The following is a 13,513-nucleotide window of genomic DNA, read 5'->3' on the forward strand; positions in this document are numbered from 1 at the left end:
TGGTTCAGATGGAGAAATTCAGTCACTCAAAGTCATTTGAGAGCTTTACATGTTTGTGTGTAAGTGCTGGCCAAAAATTTTATGGAAGTCAGAACTGTATCTTTTCCTCAGAATTACTGGGTAGATTTGCCATTGTTAATTTTCCGAGTGTTCCCAAATAAATGTTATCATTTCCTCCCACAAATTTCAGTATAAAACCAAACGTGAAGAAGTGAAACTTACAAATGAACTGGAAAAAAACAGCACTGCGGTTACAGAAGAGCCTGTCACAATTGTCATGACAACAGAGGCTTTGGAGGTGCAGTTTTTATTATTATATTCTGTGTTACAAAGAGAGGTAAAAGAAATAGGGAGGGATTTGTACACGGATATGTGGTTTGTTCAATATATTAATGATCTGTAGGAGGAAGTAAACAGCAAGTTGGTGACATTTATCTTGGACAAAAATAAGGTAATACACAATGGGGGAAAATAATCTAAAGGTCTTATGTGATGAACTCTAAACTTGCTGATTCACTGAAGGAAATAGTCATTATGGATGGCTTGCTCAAGCTATATGCCTAATGTGCAATAGAGATTAAATAAATAAATAAAATACCTGTGGGTATTACAAAAAGAAAGGAAAAGAAAAGAATGTGACCACATGATGGCATTCTGATAAATGGTAGTAGTTAAATGTTCTTGAGTTTTGGTAGTTCCTCAAGAAAAATATAGTAGAGAATGAAAAATAAAGAAGAGATTTAACAAATATGAACAGAGGTATGGAAAGACTTACATATGACAACAGCTTGCAAAGACTAGGGTTAGCCTGGAGAAGAGAAAAGAGTAACAAGGGATTTAATAGATGAACACAGAATTATGAGCAGAACAGTATAATTAATATTGATCAGATGCTCTTTTTTTTTTAAACTGCCGTCTCACAATATAAGAGCAAGGGGAGATTTACCTAACTTAAATGCTAAAGTGGAAGGCAGTGGAGAATCAGGCTCTGTGTCTATTTAACTTTTTCCTCATACAATTATACTGCACTTGAGACCCATAAGTAGTTGAACAATACAACTTAGGTCTTCCACTGAAATATCGTGCATCAGATTCTACCCTCATTATTATACTCATGCAAATCCACTAACTTCATTTGAATTATATTCATGTAACTAAGGGCAAAACTGGATACCTTAAACATGATTCTCAATTGCACTAAGGCCCCTTTACAGTGATCTGGATATTGGCCCCTGCAAAGAGGACCTCCCTGTCTGGCACAAGAGCTGTACATCAGCCCTGCTCTCAATCCCCAGTGCAGGAAGTGGGTCATGTTCATGTTGGGGGTATGGCTAAAGCACACTATGCTATAGTTATTTTCTGCTTCCCAGGGACCTGGGAAACAGTGTGCAAATTAGAGCAGCCCTGGGGCCACTGTAACTTACCCTACAGTATGGACAGGTCCTTGAATTCATAGGTGCTGGAACTAGGGGTGCTGGAGGTGCGGCAGCACCCGCTGGCTTGAAGTAGTTTCCATCATATACAGGGTTTACAGTTTGGTTCAATGGCTCTCGGCACCCCCACTATACAGATTGTTCCAGCACCCCTGCTTGCATAACCTTAGGATCATAAAGGCATCTTAAAGCCACCTTAATCGCCCCACACACACATACTCCCTGCTGTAAGTGTGAGACCAGAGAATCAGGCGCCTTGTTTTTTCAGTAAAAGATCTAAGATGTGTTTTCATTTGAGGACTCATGTAAACTAAATATACTGTTCCTGTTCAGTAACGCTCTTCTTGGTTTCAATCTACAGAACAAAACCAAAGAATACAAAATAGTGGGCATGTATTCCGATGGCATTAATGTGCTGGGCTTGATTGTCTTTTGTATTGTCTTTGGAATTGTTATTGGGAAAATGGGAGAAAAGGGACAAGTTCTGGTGGACTTTTTCAATGCACTGAACGATGCTACAATGAAAATTGTTCAGATAATCATGTGGTGAGTACAATGATATCCTGATATTTTCTATTACCTCCTTTAAGCAAGTTTTGCCATTAACTTTAATGGAAGCAGGATCACGCTCTGTGTTTATTTTTTTATATCACTTCTTACAGCAAACTACTTTAAAAGAAAAGTAAGTCTAATAAATGGCTTGCAAATTCGAAATAAGAAACAATAACATGAGCCAGTTTAGAATTTGAACTCTCATTTATTCAGTATTCACAAATACAAAGTGGTCATGTAATTTAAAACTTCAGCATCATTAACCTAATATTATTAGGTTTTGTGAGATTATACTACATACACTTTGGACAGGGAAACCAGATTACAAACCCAGGTCTTGATCTTGAAATTGGAATAAAATCCTGCAGCCTGACCACACAGCTGTTCAGTACTCCATTATCTGTAATAGGCCTTTGTGGAAATCAGATTGCAGGATCAGGGCCATAATTTTCACCCAGGCCTTTATAGGGTTTGACCCTGAAAACACTTGATAATTAGAGTGTGGTGTTTACTACTGTGACCTGAAAAAGCACCACCGCTCCTGGCAGTGTGCACTGTACACCCTAATAAGAGTTTATAGGATCGGGCTGTATGCATGTGAGATCACATGTGAACAGAGCCAGACATAATCTGGTTGTAAAGCAATAACTTTTGCCTTAATTAAATGGTAGTTCTGTTCTCTATGACACAAAGCAAAGACAAATGCATTGTCCTGATATATTAAAATGTATATTCTTATATAAAGATATAGCCCCCTGATTCTGCACTGCAATCCATGTGAGAAGAAGGGAACTTTCTTTGCAGGGTAAGGTTATAAGCCCCAATCATGCAAACTCTTACCTATGTGAGTAAAGTTATGCACATTCATAAGGTTCTGCAGGATTGGGGCATAGTTTGTAATCCCTCACCCATCTCTCCAACCTCTGTTAATATGTCTTTACTCATTACATGTAGGACTGTGGTTACTGCTATATTTACTCTTGACACCTAAACATGCAAACACTAATGTTTTAATATTAAAAATCACTTCTAACGTAGTACCTTTGAAAGTGAGTAAATTCAGCTATATTGCAGAATCCTACCCCAAATTCTCCTTTATTTTTACTGTGATGAAAATAAATCTTTCTTCTTGCAGAAAGAAAATGTTGTGCCAGATCTGTGTAGCAACATCAGCTTTGCAAAAGGATGCATTTTTAATTAAGCTGTTTGTGCACCCTAGGTATATGCCACTTGGCATTTTGTTCTTGATTGCTGGGAAGATAATAGAAGTTGAGGACTGGGAAATCTTTCGCAAACTGGGTCTTTATATGGCTACAGTACTAAGCGGGTATGTCATTCCTTGAAGGTAAAATGAAAACGTATGATTTGATTGGACCACACTTTATTAGGTTTTAATTATCTACAACAAACCAGCCTCTGCTATACTCAGACAGAGAATGATATAAAAATAAGATCTGAGAAAAGATCCCCTGTCTATAAAGTCATTTGAGGATAGTTTGCACTAGAAGTGCACCCTTTACTTTAAACTGTCAGCTGCCTTCTAGCCAGAGGTGCTGGAACAATTTTTATTTGGGGGGCTTGCTGATGATGGAAACCCTGGTGTTTGGTCTTACTGCTTCAATCCAGCACCCCTAGGTCCAGCACCAGTGCTTGCAGCATAAAATGAAAAGGTGCATATGGAACTCAGTGCTCTCGCTCTCTCTCTCTCAGCTGGCTGCTCAGTAGGTAATGTTAATTTAGAAAATAGGGTGATGCCTCCACTAAACACAGGAAGGATGGGGCTGGGAAGGAAGTCTCCTGGCATGAAGAACCCTGCTGCTCCCACCAGCTTGTTGTTGGCGGCCTGGGTTTGCCAACCTATTGACAAGGTTGTGTTGCCCTCCTCAAATCTGGTAGCTCCCTGGGGATCATTGGGAGGTGAGAGTGATCTGCACCGAGGACCTGTGCCCCTACACCAGCAGTAGCCTCTGCCCTGCTCCACTGTATGGAAGAGGGAGAGGAAATGGTGCCAGGGAGGAAGCTGTGCCCCGTTTCCACACAGAGCAGGCAGTTTGCATCTAGAGAGTCTACTCTGTGAATTGATTTGGAGGCATGATCTGAGACATTGGTTCTTCAAGACAAGAGTAGCTGATAAAGCCACAAAAGCAGCATTTACTCTCTAGTTTTAATCCAGAGCAACTCTTGAAGGAAAAAAAAAAATCTATTTTAGACCCCATGACTCTGCAAAGTGCTCCTCGTGTGTGGACACTTACACTACACTAATCCCTTTGCAGGTCTGGGGCCTTAGCAAGGACAGTTTAATAGTTGTAAGCAATTTATCTTATAGCAATAGATAATCCACATCTCTGAGGAATATCCCACAAGGAATGCTGTTAGAAAGATAAATACATGCTTACAGTACAATTAAGTTAGGTGCATTTAAATGTCTGTTTCCAAGGCACTGAAGCATAGCATCCAGATTGTGTTGGTTCGTTGCCTTAAGCTTCAGCTCTACAAAATTTCTTCAGCGTACTGAGGATTTATTCATGTTTTGTTTAGAGGCCAGATCCAAAGCAGCTTCAGAGGTTCTGCCCGCTTTGTATACAGGCACACACTGTTCTTCAAAAGCATTTCACAAGCTTTCTGAAAACTGAGCAGAGGGGAGGGTGATATAAATGGGTTTAACACAAGCCGCTCTAAAAAGTAATGGAAAGATCTGATCTTTATTTTTTTGTGAATCTTTCAAAAAAAATTTTTTTTTTAAATTGTGTACACTTTCATGTTGGGACAAGCAAGAAATAATTTTAAACTTCAAATAGTGAAATGTAATGACTATATAAATTAAGATTTATTACAGATTCAGAAATGGAATATTTGATTCTGATAATATTTCAAAATATTACACTGCAGAAGAGTGTGTCGGTTACATACAAGTGTAACATACAATGTTTTAAACTTTTTTAAATTTCCATTTTAGTTGTGGAAACATTTTCTGTCAGTTTTACAGAGGAGGCAGAAATTGATGATTGCCAATAATTAGTTAATTCAAATCTAATTCTTCTGATCTTAATTATAAATCAAACCATGAGCAGAAATTAGGCAGGAACATATAGAAAGAACAGGCTAAGTCTAGCAGTTTTGTATATTAATAACTTCAGATAGCCCAGAGAAGGTATTCACTAGCTGGACTATTACTGCCCTTTGACTTCAGTTTTATCAAGGACACTAAATATTATTATTTGTTATGTGGTAGCACCCTAAGGCCCCCAATCAGGCCCATGTCTTGGGCTGTACAAACACATAGGTAGACACACTCCCTGCCCTGGAGTACTTACACTGTGAATAAAGTATTGTTACACATACTATCTTTCTGTTTAGATAGCAGCCAGATGCCCCAGGAGCATAACGCTTTGTAAATAAGTTCCCAAGTGCTCCTTCGAAGGTCACCCCTTCAAGAGCTCCCGGCTTTTCAGCTTTGCAGAGAATAGGCTCTCGCTCTGCAAGGCCCAGTGACGCCCTCTCCTTGACTATGCAGGAACTTACGGGAAGCTCTGCAGAGAGCCGTGCTCTAGCTGCCATGGGGAAAGGCAAAGGGCAGCACATTCTCTGCAACCCTAAACAGAAGGGAGAGAGTTTTATGACCAGATTCACAGAAGTGAGGTTGGCAATGTTTGTAATGGGCATTAGGTAGCAGGGGTGAGGGAAAGGTCCCTGTTCTTCCTTCTCCCATCTTTAGGCAGCTAAATGCCTAGCTCCCCTTTACGATGTAGGAGAGCAAGGTAGTTGTCCCTCCCCATCCTCATTACTACATTTTCCCCTAGACCCAGCCTGGGTTTTTATTATTAATCTCTTCCATTTTTACCTTCTTTCTTGTTCTTCTCTGTCTTTATATTTTGGCCTCCTCTTTCTCTGCAGCTTTCTGTTCTGAATTTTCTGCAACCATCTTTTCTTTTTTTTCCTATGCCTCTCTTTGGATTTTATCCATGTGTGATGCAGAACACCCTCAACTTCCATTGCATTCGCCCTTTATCCTTTGTCCCTGTCTTTGTACAGTCCTTTCACTCCATCCTCTTTTTCCCTCTCCTGTCTCCAGCTCCAATCTCCTATCTCATATCTTCCCAGATTTTTCTTCTGTCCTTCCACTTTTTAACGTGTTCCTCGATCACCCCATAGTGTCTTTCTCTCTCTCTATTCCACTCCCCCAAATCCCAGTATAATTTCTCTCACATCCCCAAATGTCTTCATGTGTTTCTGAACCCCATTATGTCTCACTCTCAGATTGATTGTAGTGCATCTCACCCCCAATGTCTCTCCTTCAAGTCCGCCAAGGGTCTGTTGCTCCCAGTGTCTCCCATGCCCAAACCCTAATTGGTTCTAATGTCTCCCTCCTCCCAATGTCTCCCTCCCTCCCTGCCTTCCCCAGTATCTCTCTACTCAAGTGTGTACTTCTCCATCTCACTGAATGGGGACACTTTATCAGCCTAAATAAAGAGGAATTGACCTAAAATGCACCATGAGCAAGCCAAAGGAACCAGGGCCCAAAGAAAAGCTGGGGAGGAGAGGACAGGGGACTAAGTGGTGTCCCTGTAATCTATTCCTTCTCTTCCTTTAAAAAGCAAGGAACTGCTTAAATCTTGGTGTTTATCTGTGTTCTTGGGCAGCAGGCTTCTATCTCAGGAAGAACTCTATTTCCCAGGACTTCCCTTCTCGCTGCTGATAGGCATTTTTTTTTTAACTGTAAAAATTTTAATCAACTGAGAGAGGAAGTTTTTATGAAAATAAATTTTCATAAATAGTAAAGCAAGATACGACTAAATTCCTGGGATGAGTACTGAGATGAGCACAAACATATTTACTTGGGATAATTCTGTTTAATTACTGATTCTAACAATACCTAAGAATACAATTTTCAAAAGTGCCTAAAGACAGTTGGGAGTGAAGCCCTAAGTCACTTAGGCCCTATAGAAAATTTCACCTTTAGTAACTTTTTGTAAAAGAGGTCTCAACGCCAGCACATAACATTCTTTCCATTCTCCCTTTATTCACTTGTTGTGTTGGATCTAAAATATCTTTCTGCACATCATCATAAAGAACTTGATTTCTTTTCGGTTAAACACATGGTTCGGACTTTTTAGAGACAACCATTCTGTCCAAATTTGGCTTAAATGGTTAGATATATACTACAGTTTTGTTTTTCACACGTACGGTTTTACCAGCTCCCTAAAATTCTGCTTTCATTTGAGCTGTTGCCAATTATGTCCTGTTTATAGGCCGATGATAATTATACTTGCTTTTACCAGAATGGTGAAAAAGTTCCTTTTTCCAATATTAGCCCCCAGAATCTCTCAACACTTCCATTCTGCTTGCTGGACCAAGCACTCACATTACAGATGAAAAACTACAAAGTCCAATAGTGTAAAACAGATCTCTCTTCCTACAGTCTGATAACTTGCCCATTTTATGTGCCACTGTAAATTTTTGTTCTGTAGGTAGCTATTGCTGTGATAATTGCCTGATTCTGGCAGAACAGGTGGTCTCAGACTTTCTCAATATCTTTATCAGCTGCTGTGAGATCATTAAATGGTGTTGCAAACACACTCATGCTCCCAAGAACATCCTGCGACGGTACTATAGGAGTTCCAAGATTGTACATGCCACATATATGGTGTATGCCTTTTCCAGGCTCTGACGATTCCTATCTATGACAAATTGCTGTTGCTGTGATGGCATGTGACCTTCCTTGGATTGCAGGAAGTATTTCACAGACCTTTCATAAACATTTCACTTCAAATATACTTAACATAAGCTATATACCTTCAGCCTCAATGCCCATAAAGGAGCTACAGCATACACATTCATGAACTCTATGTTCAATTTAACAGATGTGTGCTAGGCAAGTATAGTAATTAACTAACCCAGGGCCAAATTCTTCCATCAGATACATGCCCACAAGTCCAATTAACTTCAGCAAGAGTTGCTCACCTACATCTGAGGGGAGAATTTTGTTCTTCTTCTGCTATCTATACAAATAAAAGTGAGCTAAGTAACAGTGTTAAATGATAATCCTTCAGCATCTAACAACATTCAGTACTGTAGGGCCCATATACATCTCATTTACACCAGTGTAAATCAGGAATAACTCAATTGAATTTAATCGAGATTTACACTAATTTAACAGAGTAGAATTTGAACCAAATTTACATATGCAATTTCCCACAGTACAAAAATGTGATTTTGAGATGGATGTAATCAAAGCCATTATGAAAACTGATCTGTAAACCAAATTTCCCTTTAGCCCCAATCAGAAAATATTTCCAAAGGTGATATAATACTTTTTAATAACGCTAACCCATTTTTTAGCTCTAGCCTCTAGTCTTAGTTATAAGAATATTTTGGACTTTCATTTTTTTCAACACTGCCAACATTTTTTTCAACACAGAAGAACAGGTTCTGTTTAAATATTCTCGTTTTCTTTTATTTGTTTTAACATCTTCAGTTTGACTTTGATCCTAATATATTAATTAGTTCAACTGATTTCATATTGTACGTTGAAAACAGAGACATATAATGCCTCCCCACAAAAAAATTTGTTCAGGAGAAGTGCATCTGTCCAAAAATTAACATAAATTTGGGCATAATTTGCCCTGGAATACATGCATGTAATCATCACTGAAGTGAATCTGGGTTGCACACAGGTATCTGAGGGCAGAACTGGACACTGGTGAACACCTCCTCATTAAGACCATGAGATCAGATAGATCTAAGTATATGAACAGGCTGTTTTCTTTTGCAGACTTGCAATCCATTCCGTTGTAGTTCTGCCACTGATCTACTTAATAACAGTAAGGAAAAACCCTTTTCGGTTTGCCATAGGGATGGCTCAGGCACTTCTGACAGCCCTCATGGTCTCCTCCAGGTAATCAAAACAATTTTTTTCTCCTCTAGCATTAATATACTTTGTAATCATCATCTCTTTAGTTTATGTGTTGCTCTGATTTTATTGATGCCTGTGTTTCTCATCCTGATGTCACATGAACCATTCATTGTAAATCCATTGGGTGTAAACCTAGAGGAAGTATTACTCTTATAATTATTATAGCACCCAAAAGTGTGCCGTTGGCTAGAATGGAGTTATCCTGGATTTATACCAATGCTTTTGAGATTAGTGTCTAGCCTCTTGAGTGTAAGTCCAGGAAATAGTGCTGTAAATTATTTCATTGCTCACAAAATATCTGAAGCTAAATTGTTTTATTGCTTTGTGTTAAGGATAGTTAAAACTTTCAGTTATTGTTCCAGGAATGAGAAGAGATGGGAATTACCATTTCATTCCGAAGGACAAACTGCACTATCATTGTATGTGCACAACTCTCCTGCGCACCCCAGGGCAGAATTTGACTGCAGTTTGGCTTTTTTAAAAAAAAGCACATCAGATTAATAAAAGAACAGGTATTCTAGTAGTGTGCTGCTTATTTGTTTGTTTATTTATGACCCAGTTCAGCAACTTTGCCTGTCACCTTTCGCTGTGCAGAAGAAAAAAACCATGTCGACAAAAGAATTACCAGATTTGTTTTACCAGTCGGAGCTACAATCAACATGGATGGAACAGCACTCTATGAAGCCGTGGCAGCTGTGTTTATTGCACAGCTTAATGACTTAGATTTGGATGTTGGCAAAATAATTACGATTAGGTGAGGGTGATACCATAACATGAGTTGTGTTGTTATTTTTGTTACTGAATTGTGGATTTACTTCAGGCACCCTAATGGAATCTTGCTGATTTCACTTCTGTCATTCACACCACTAAGCAATAAGACTCAATTTTTCACTTCTTCCACAAACCCTCAGTAAATAAGCCTTGCACAGAGGACCTATGTAGGAATGTGGGGTGGGGAATGAGGTAGCAGGGCATGGGGCCACAGTGTCTGGAAGCTGTAGTTACAGTAACAGCTGAGGCTTGCAGTACATGCTCAACCTGGACATTTTGTCCAGTGGATCTGCATATTTTACAATCCCATTGGCCATGCCCCCCACCCCTCCCAAGTTCCTCCTCAGTACTGCTGTTTAGACCGCTCCAAAGCATGCTGGGGGGTATATGTACTTGCCTGTGCAGCAGAACCATGGCAGCTCCATAGCCTCTACACCTTGTTTGCCTGCCCAAGGACGGGCCAGGATCTACCCCTAAATGTGATCAGCCACTATGTCAACAACAATGCTGATAAAAACATCTGCAAATGATAGAAACCCACTGGGGCCCTGGATCCCACATGCCTCTATGCGGGTATAACTCCAAGTGAAGTATGGGATTGTCATGAAGAAGGATTTGTAAAAATTAGTTTTATATTTCCATGAACACACAATTCTATGTAGCAGAGAAATCCATTCAGGAGGAGGACATTTTCAAACTGTCTTTTCATTGATTTGTCTGGAATTAAGTGTCACAGCGACTGCAGCCAGCATCGGAGCTGCAGGGGTCCCCCAGGCTGGACTAGTCACCATGGTGGTTGTGCTGAGTGCAGTTGGGCTACCTGCTGAAGATGTTACCCTTATCATAGCAGTTGACTGGCTTCTGTAAGTTTAATATATTCAGCATTTAATTATTTCAGTAATGTATTTTATACATGGTGCATGAACATCTGTGACTGGACTTTTAACCCTGAATTTATTTCTCCTTCTAACTGGGCTGTTCAATAATATATGTTTAAAAATTAACTAGAAAAAAAGTTGGTTAGAGATAACACTGCCACACATCTGATCTGTAATACAATTATATAAAGAATTACCTGTTTTGATTAACAAGGATACAGTCTTATCAGATCGGGCCCTTTTTATTATTCTTTTATGTGAAGATGACATACAAGGCCAGATTTTGATAAAAACAAGGTCCAAGACCTTTACACACTATACATACAAAAATACTCACACCAATTACTACAACTGCATATACACTTCCTGCTTATGCTTAAATACCTGTTTGTACACCCATGTGCCCCGATTCACCAATGCAGTTATGGTAACTGCATATACAGAGTACACAAGAAAATGGCCTCAGTTCATGAAAATCTAACTAAAAATATACAGACTACAAAATGTAACTAAGAAAAGAACTGTAAGCAAAAATATCCTTTTCAATCAGAGGTATTTGTAAAATAATGGTACGGTAGTTGCATAATTTATTTGCAGTAATCAGATGCAAGCCACAAACATAACATTCCAGCTAATTTTCACAAAGCAAACAGTTTACTTCTGTGATTTTTGTTTTGTTTTAGAGGGGAAAAGTTCTAAGCATGTGTCCAGTGTGCAGTCGCACAGGGCTTCTGCAGTGGCAAGTTCTTTTCTGCGTGAGCTGCTCTCCACTCTGAAAGATCAACATGGACATGCCCCCCCCCCCGCACCTTGATTCCCCCTTTCCAGCTCATCAAAACTTTCCTGATCCTGTTAAGCCATTTTTCCAGAGGAGAGATAAAGATCTCCTGGGGGCTTGTCATGTGCCTTTTCCACTGATTCTAGAGGTTTGTTTATTCACAGACCTCTTCTCCAGGAAGTAAGGTCTCAAAAGTTTTGGTCTTGCCCACTTGGTTATTTTGGGGTACCCCTAATGGCCCCAGGTGCTGGACTGATGGAGGAGAAAATATCCTCTGATTAAGGACGAGACACCCAAGCCCCAGGGAAGCAACATGATAAGGTGCTGGGGTAGGAGACTGGAGTATGATCCTGGGTCCTGACTGTCATGGATGTACAGTGTTACTTGGAGCAGAGCAGCCTCTCTGTGCCTCAGTTTCCCTATCTGTCATAAGGAGATAGTGGTGCTACCCACTTTGCAAGAGGCTTAAAGACCTATAGGTGAAAAGTTTGACTATTACTCTTAAAAAAAAAAAAAAAAAAAACCATGGCAGGAAAAATCTCTGATCTGTGAGCCATCCACTTTGTACAGCCATCCGTTCCTCCTATGTGTCATGGTCAGACAGCTGATGGCTGTCAGAGTTACAACAGGATGAGCATTTCTGTTCCTGTATTCCCAAAACAGACAGATAAAGTCTCTCCAGGGTCTTATTCGCTGTCAGCTGCCTTAATGTTGCCCGAGACTCTCTGAAGTTGTATATCAGTATCTGCAAAGTGGGCTAACAGATGCGGGAACAGTGAAATCCCCTCCCTAAGGCCTTGTCTAGACTAGGAAAGTAGTATAATTTATAAACACAACTTAGCTCATGTTTTTATACACAATCTATGTCCTAGTCTAGACATAGGCATACAAGTGAGGAAGAACCACTGATGGTCTATGCCATCTTCATTGAGCCACAGAAAACAAATGAACAGGGCAGTGCGATTGTAATTTGTTTTTTTTTATTATGTACATTTCTGAAGTGTCAGGGTCACGTTAAATTAAATGTAGACATACAAAGCTCCCCTCAATGAACAAAACTCTCATCCCCTCACCAATGGACTGATGCCATTTCCTTGTTGATGTATCTCCAAGACCTCCCAACAGGGGACGCTCTTTCTTAGAGGAAGGTTTATCAAAAAGTACAAGTCTCACACATTTTCAAAAGGTCACAGGACTCCATTTCAGTCTGGCCTCTGGCAGAAGTGAATTCCACAGTTAAGGGCCCACCAACTAAGAACATTGACTCACCCACATGATAGGACCTGGTATCTGTCATCTTCAGTGCTTGCCATGGAAGGGTATGGAGAGAGTGGCAGGTTCTTGGATAATAAGAGCCCTAGCCTATTTAGGGTTTTACTGATAAGGTCCAGAACAATGAAACGGATCTAGTATTAAGCAAGTAGCTGGTATAGCATGTGGAGTATAGAATGGATATGCTCGTGCCAGTGTAGCCGGCAGGCCATTGCATGTTGAACCAGCTGTAGCTTCTGGATGGCCTTCAGGGTCAGTCCAAGGTACAGCATGTTGAAATCATCAAGTCTTGTGATGATAAAATTATGGGCCCCTGTGGCTGTGTCCTCATTCAAAAAGTAAGTGCAAAGTCTCCTAGCCAGATGAAGATGTAAAACCAGCACTTCTGGTTACTGCTGTTTGGGTGTTCATAAGCAACAAGTCAAAAAGGGCTTTGTGGTCAGGCACCGCCTTGACAATTTGAGAACAAATGCCTTCTCTTGTGTGAGTGTGAGATATCTCCGGCTAGATTCACAAGGCTATGAACACCAACTCTGTCCTTTGTGGACTGATCTTGGGGTGATGCAATGTTCTTTCTTTTCCCCAAATGTCCCAAGAAGGGAGCAGAATCTCCAGGAAGTGTCCAAGTAACTGAATCTATTAATCTGAGTGACAACAGCTCTGAATCAGAAACGGAAGAGTGGATTAGGGAGGCTGTGGCATCCTCTTCCTCTCACCTGATGACTCATGGCCATCTCTTTATCCTCTCTCCCTGATGGCTGTAAATTCGGTGTGGGAGTTTAGTCAGTGTCATGAGGATACCCATGCAGTGTCAAAATGATCAGTAAAGCTCAGTCATATACCATGCTATTGAGTTTCAGTGCCTTGATTTTAAAAGCTCCAAGGAACTTGGCACATAATTGAAACTTTTGGTGAC

General features: G+C 40.1%; 2 protein-coding genes across 5 annotated transcripts in view; one reads left to right on the forward strand and one right to left on the reverse strand.

The window, feature by feature from the left end:
* The window catches only part of SPATA6L (spermatogenesis associated 6 like), a 141,325-nt gene that overhangs the window by 60,204 nt on the left and 67,608 nt on the right, over positions 1 to 13,513 (reverse strand). Inside the window, exon 13 of one of the 4 annotated variants that reach the window (XM_074953310.1) lies at positions 2,192 to 4,614. The exons of the other annotated variants lie outside the window; for them this stretch is intronic. The gene's annotated coding sequence lies outside the window, so the exon portion shown is untranslated. Of the gene's footprint in view, positions 1 to 2,191; positions 4,615 to 13,513 lie in introns of those variants that run through there. 4 annotated transcript variants of the gene reach the window in all.
* SLC1A1 (solute carrier family 1 member 1) overlaps positions 1 to 13,513 on the forward strand; it is a 74,215-nt gene that overhangs the window by 52,258 nt on the left and 8,444 nt on the right. The window contains exons 6-11 of the mRNA XM_074953308.1: positions 191 to 298; positions 1,795 to 1,979; positions 3,205 to 3,312; positions 8,758 to 8,880; positions 9,458 to 9,652; positions 10,398 to 10,532. Of these exons, the coding sequence (XP_074809409.1) occupies positions 191 to 298; positions 1,795 to 1,979; positions 3,205 to 3,312; positions 8,758 to 8,880; positions 9,458 to 9,652; positions 10,398 to 10,532 (854 nt within the window). The remainder of the gene's footprint in view (positions 1 to 190; positions 299 to 1,794; positions 1,980 to 3,204; positions 3,313 to 8,757; positions 8,881 to 9,457; positions 9,653 to 10,397; positions 10,533 to 13,513) is intronic.

Source organism: Natator depressus, chromosome 5 (genome assembly GCF_965152275.1).
Source record: "Natator depressus isolate rNatDep1 chromosome 5, rNatDep2.hap1, whole genome shotgun sequence".
Lineage (NCBI taxonomy): Eukaryota > Metazoa > Chordata > Testudines > Cheloniidae > Natator > Natator depressus.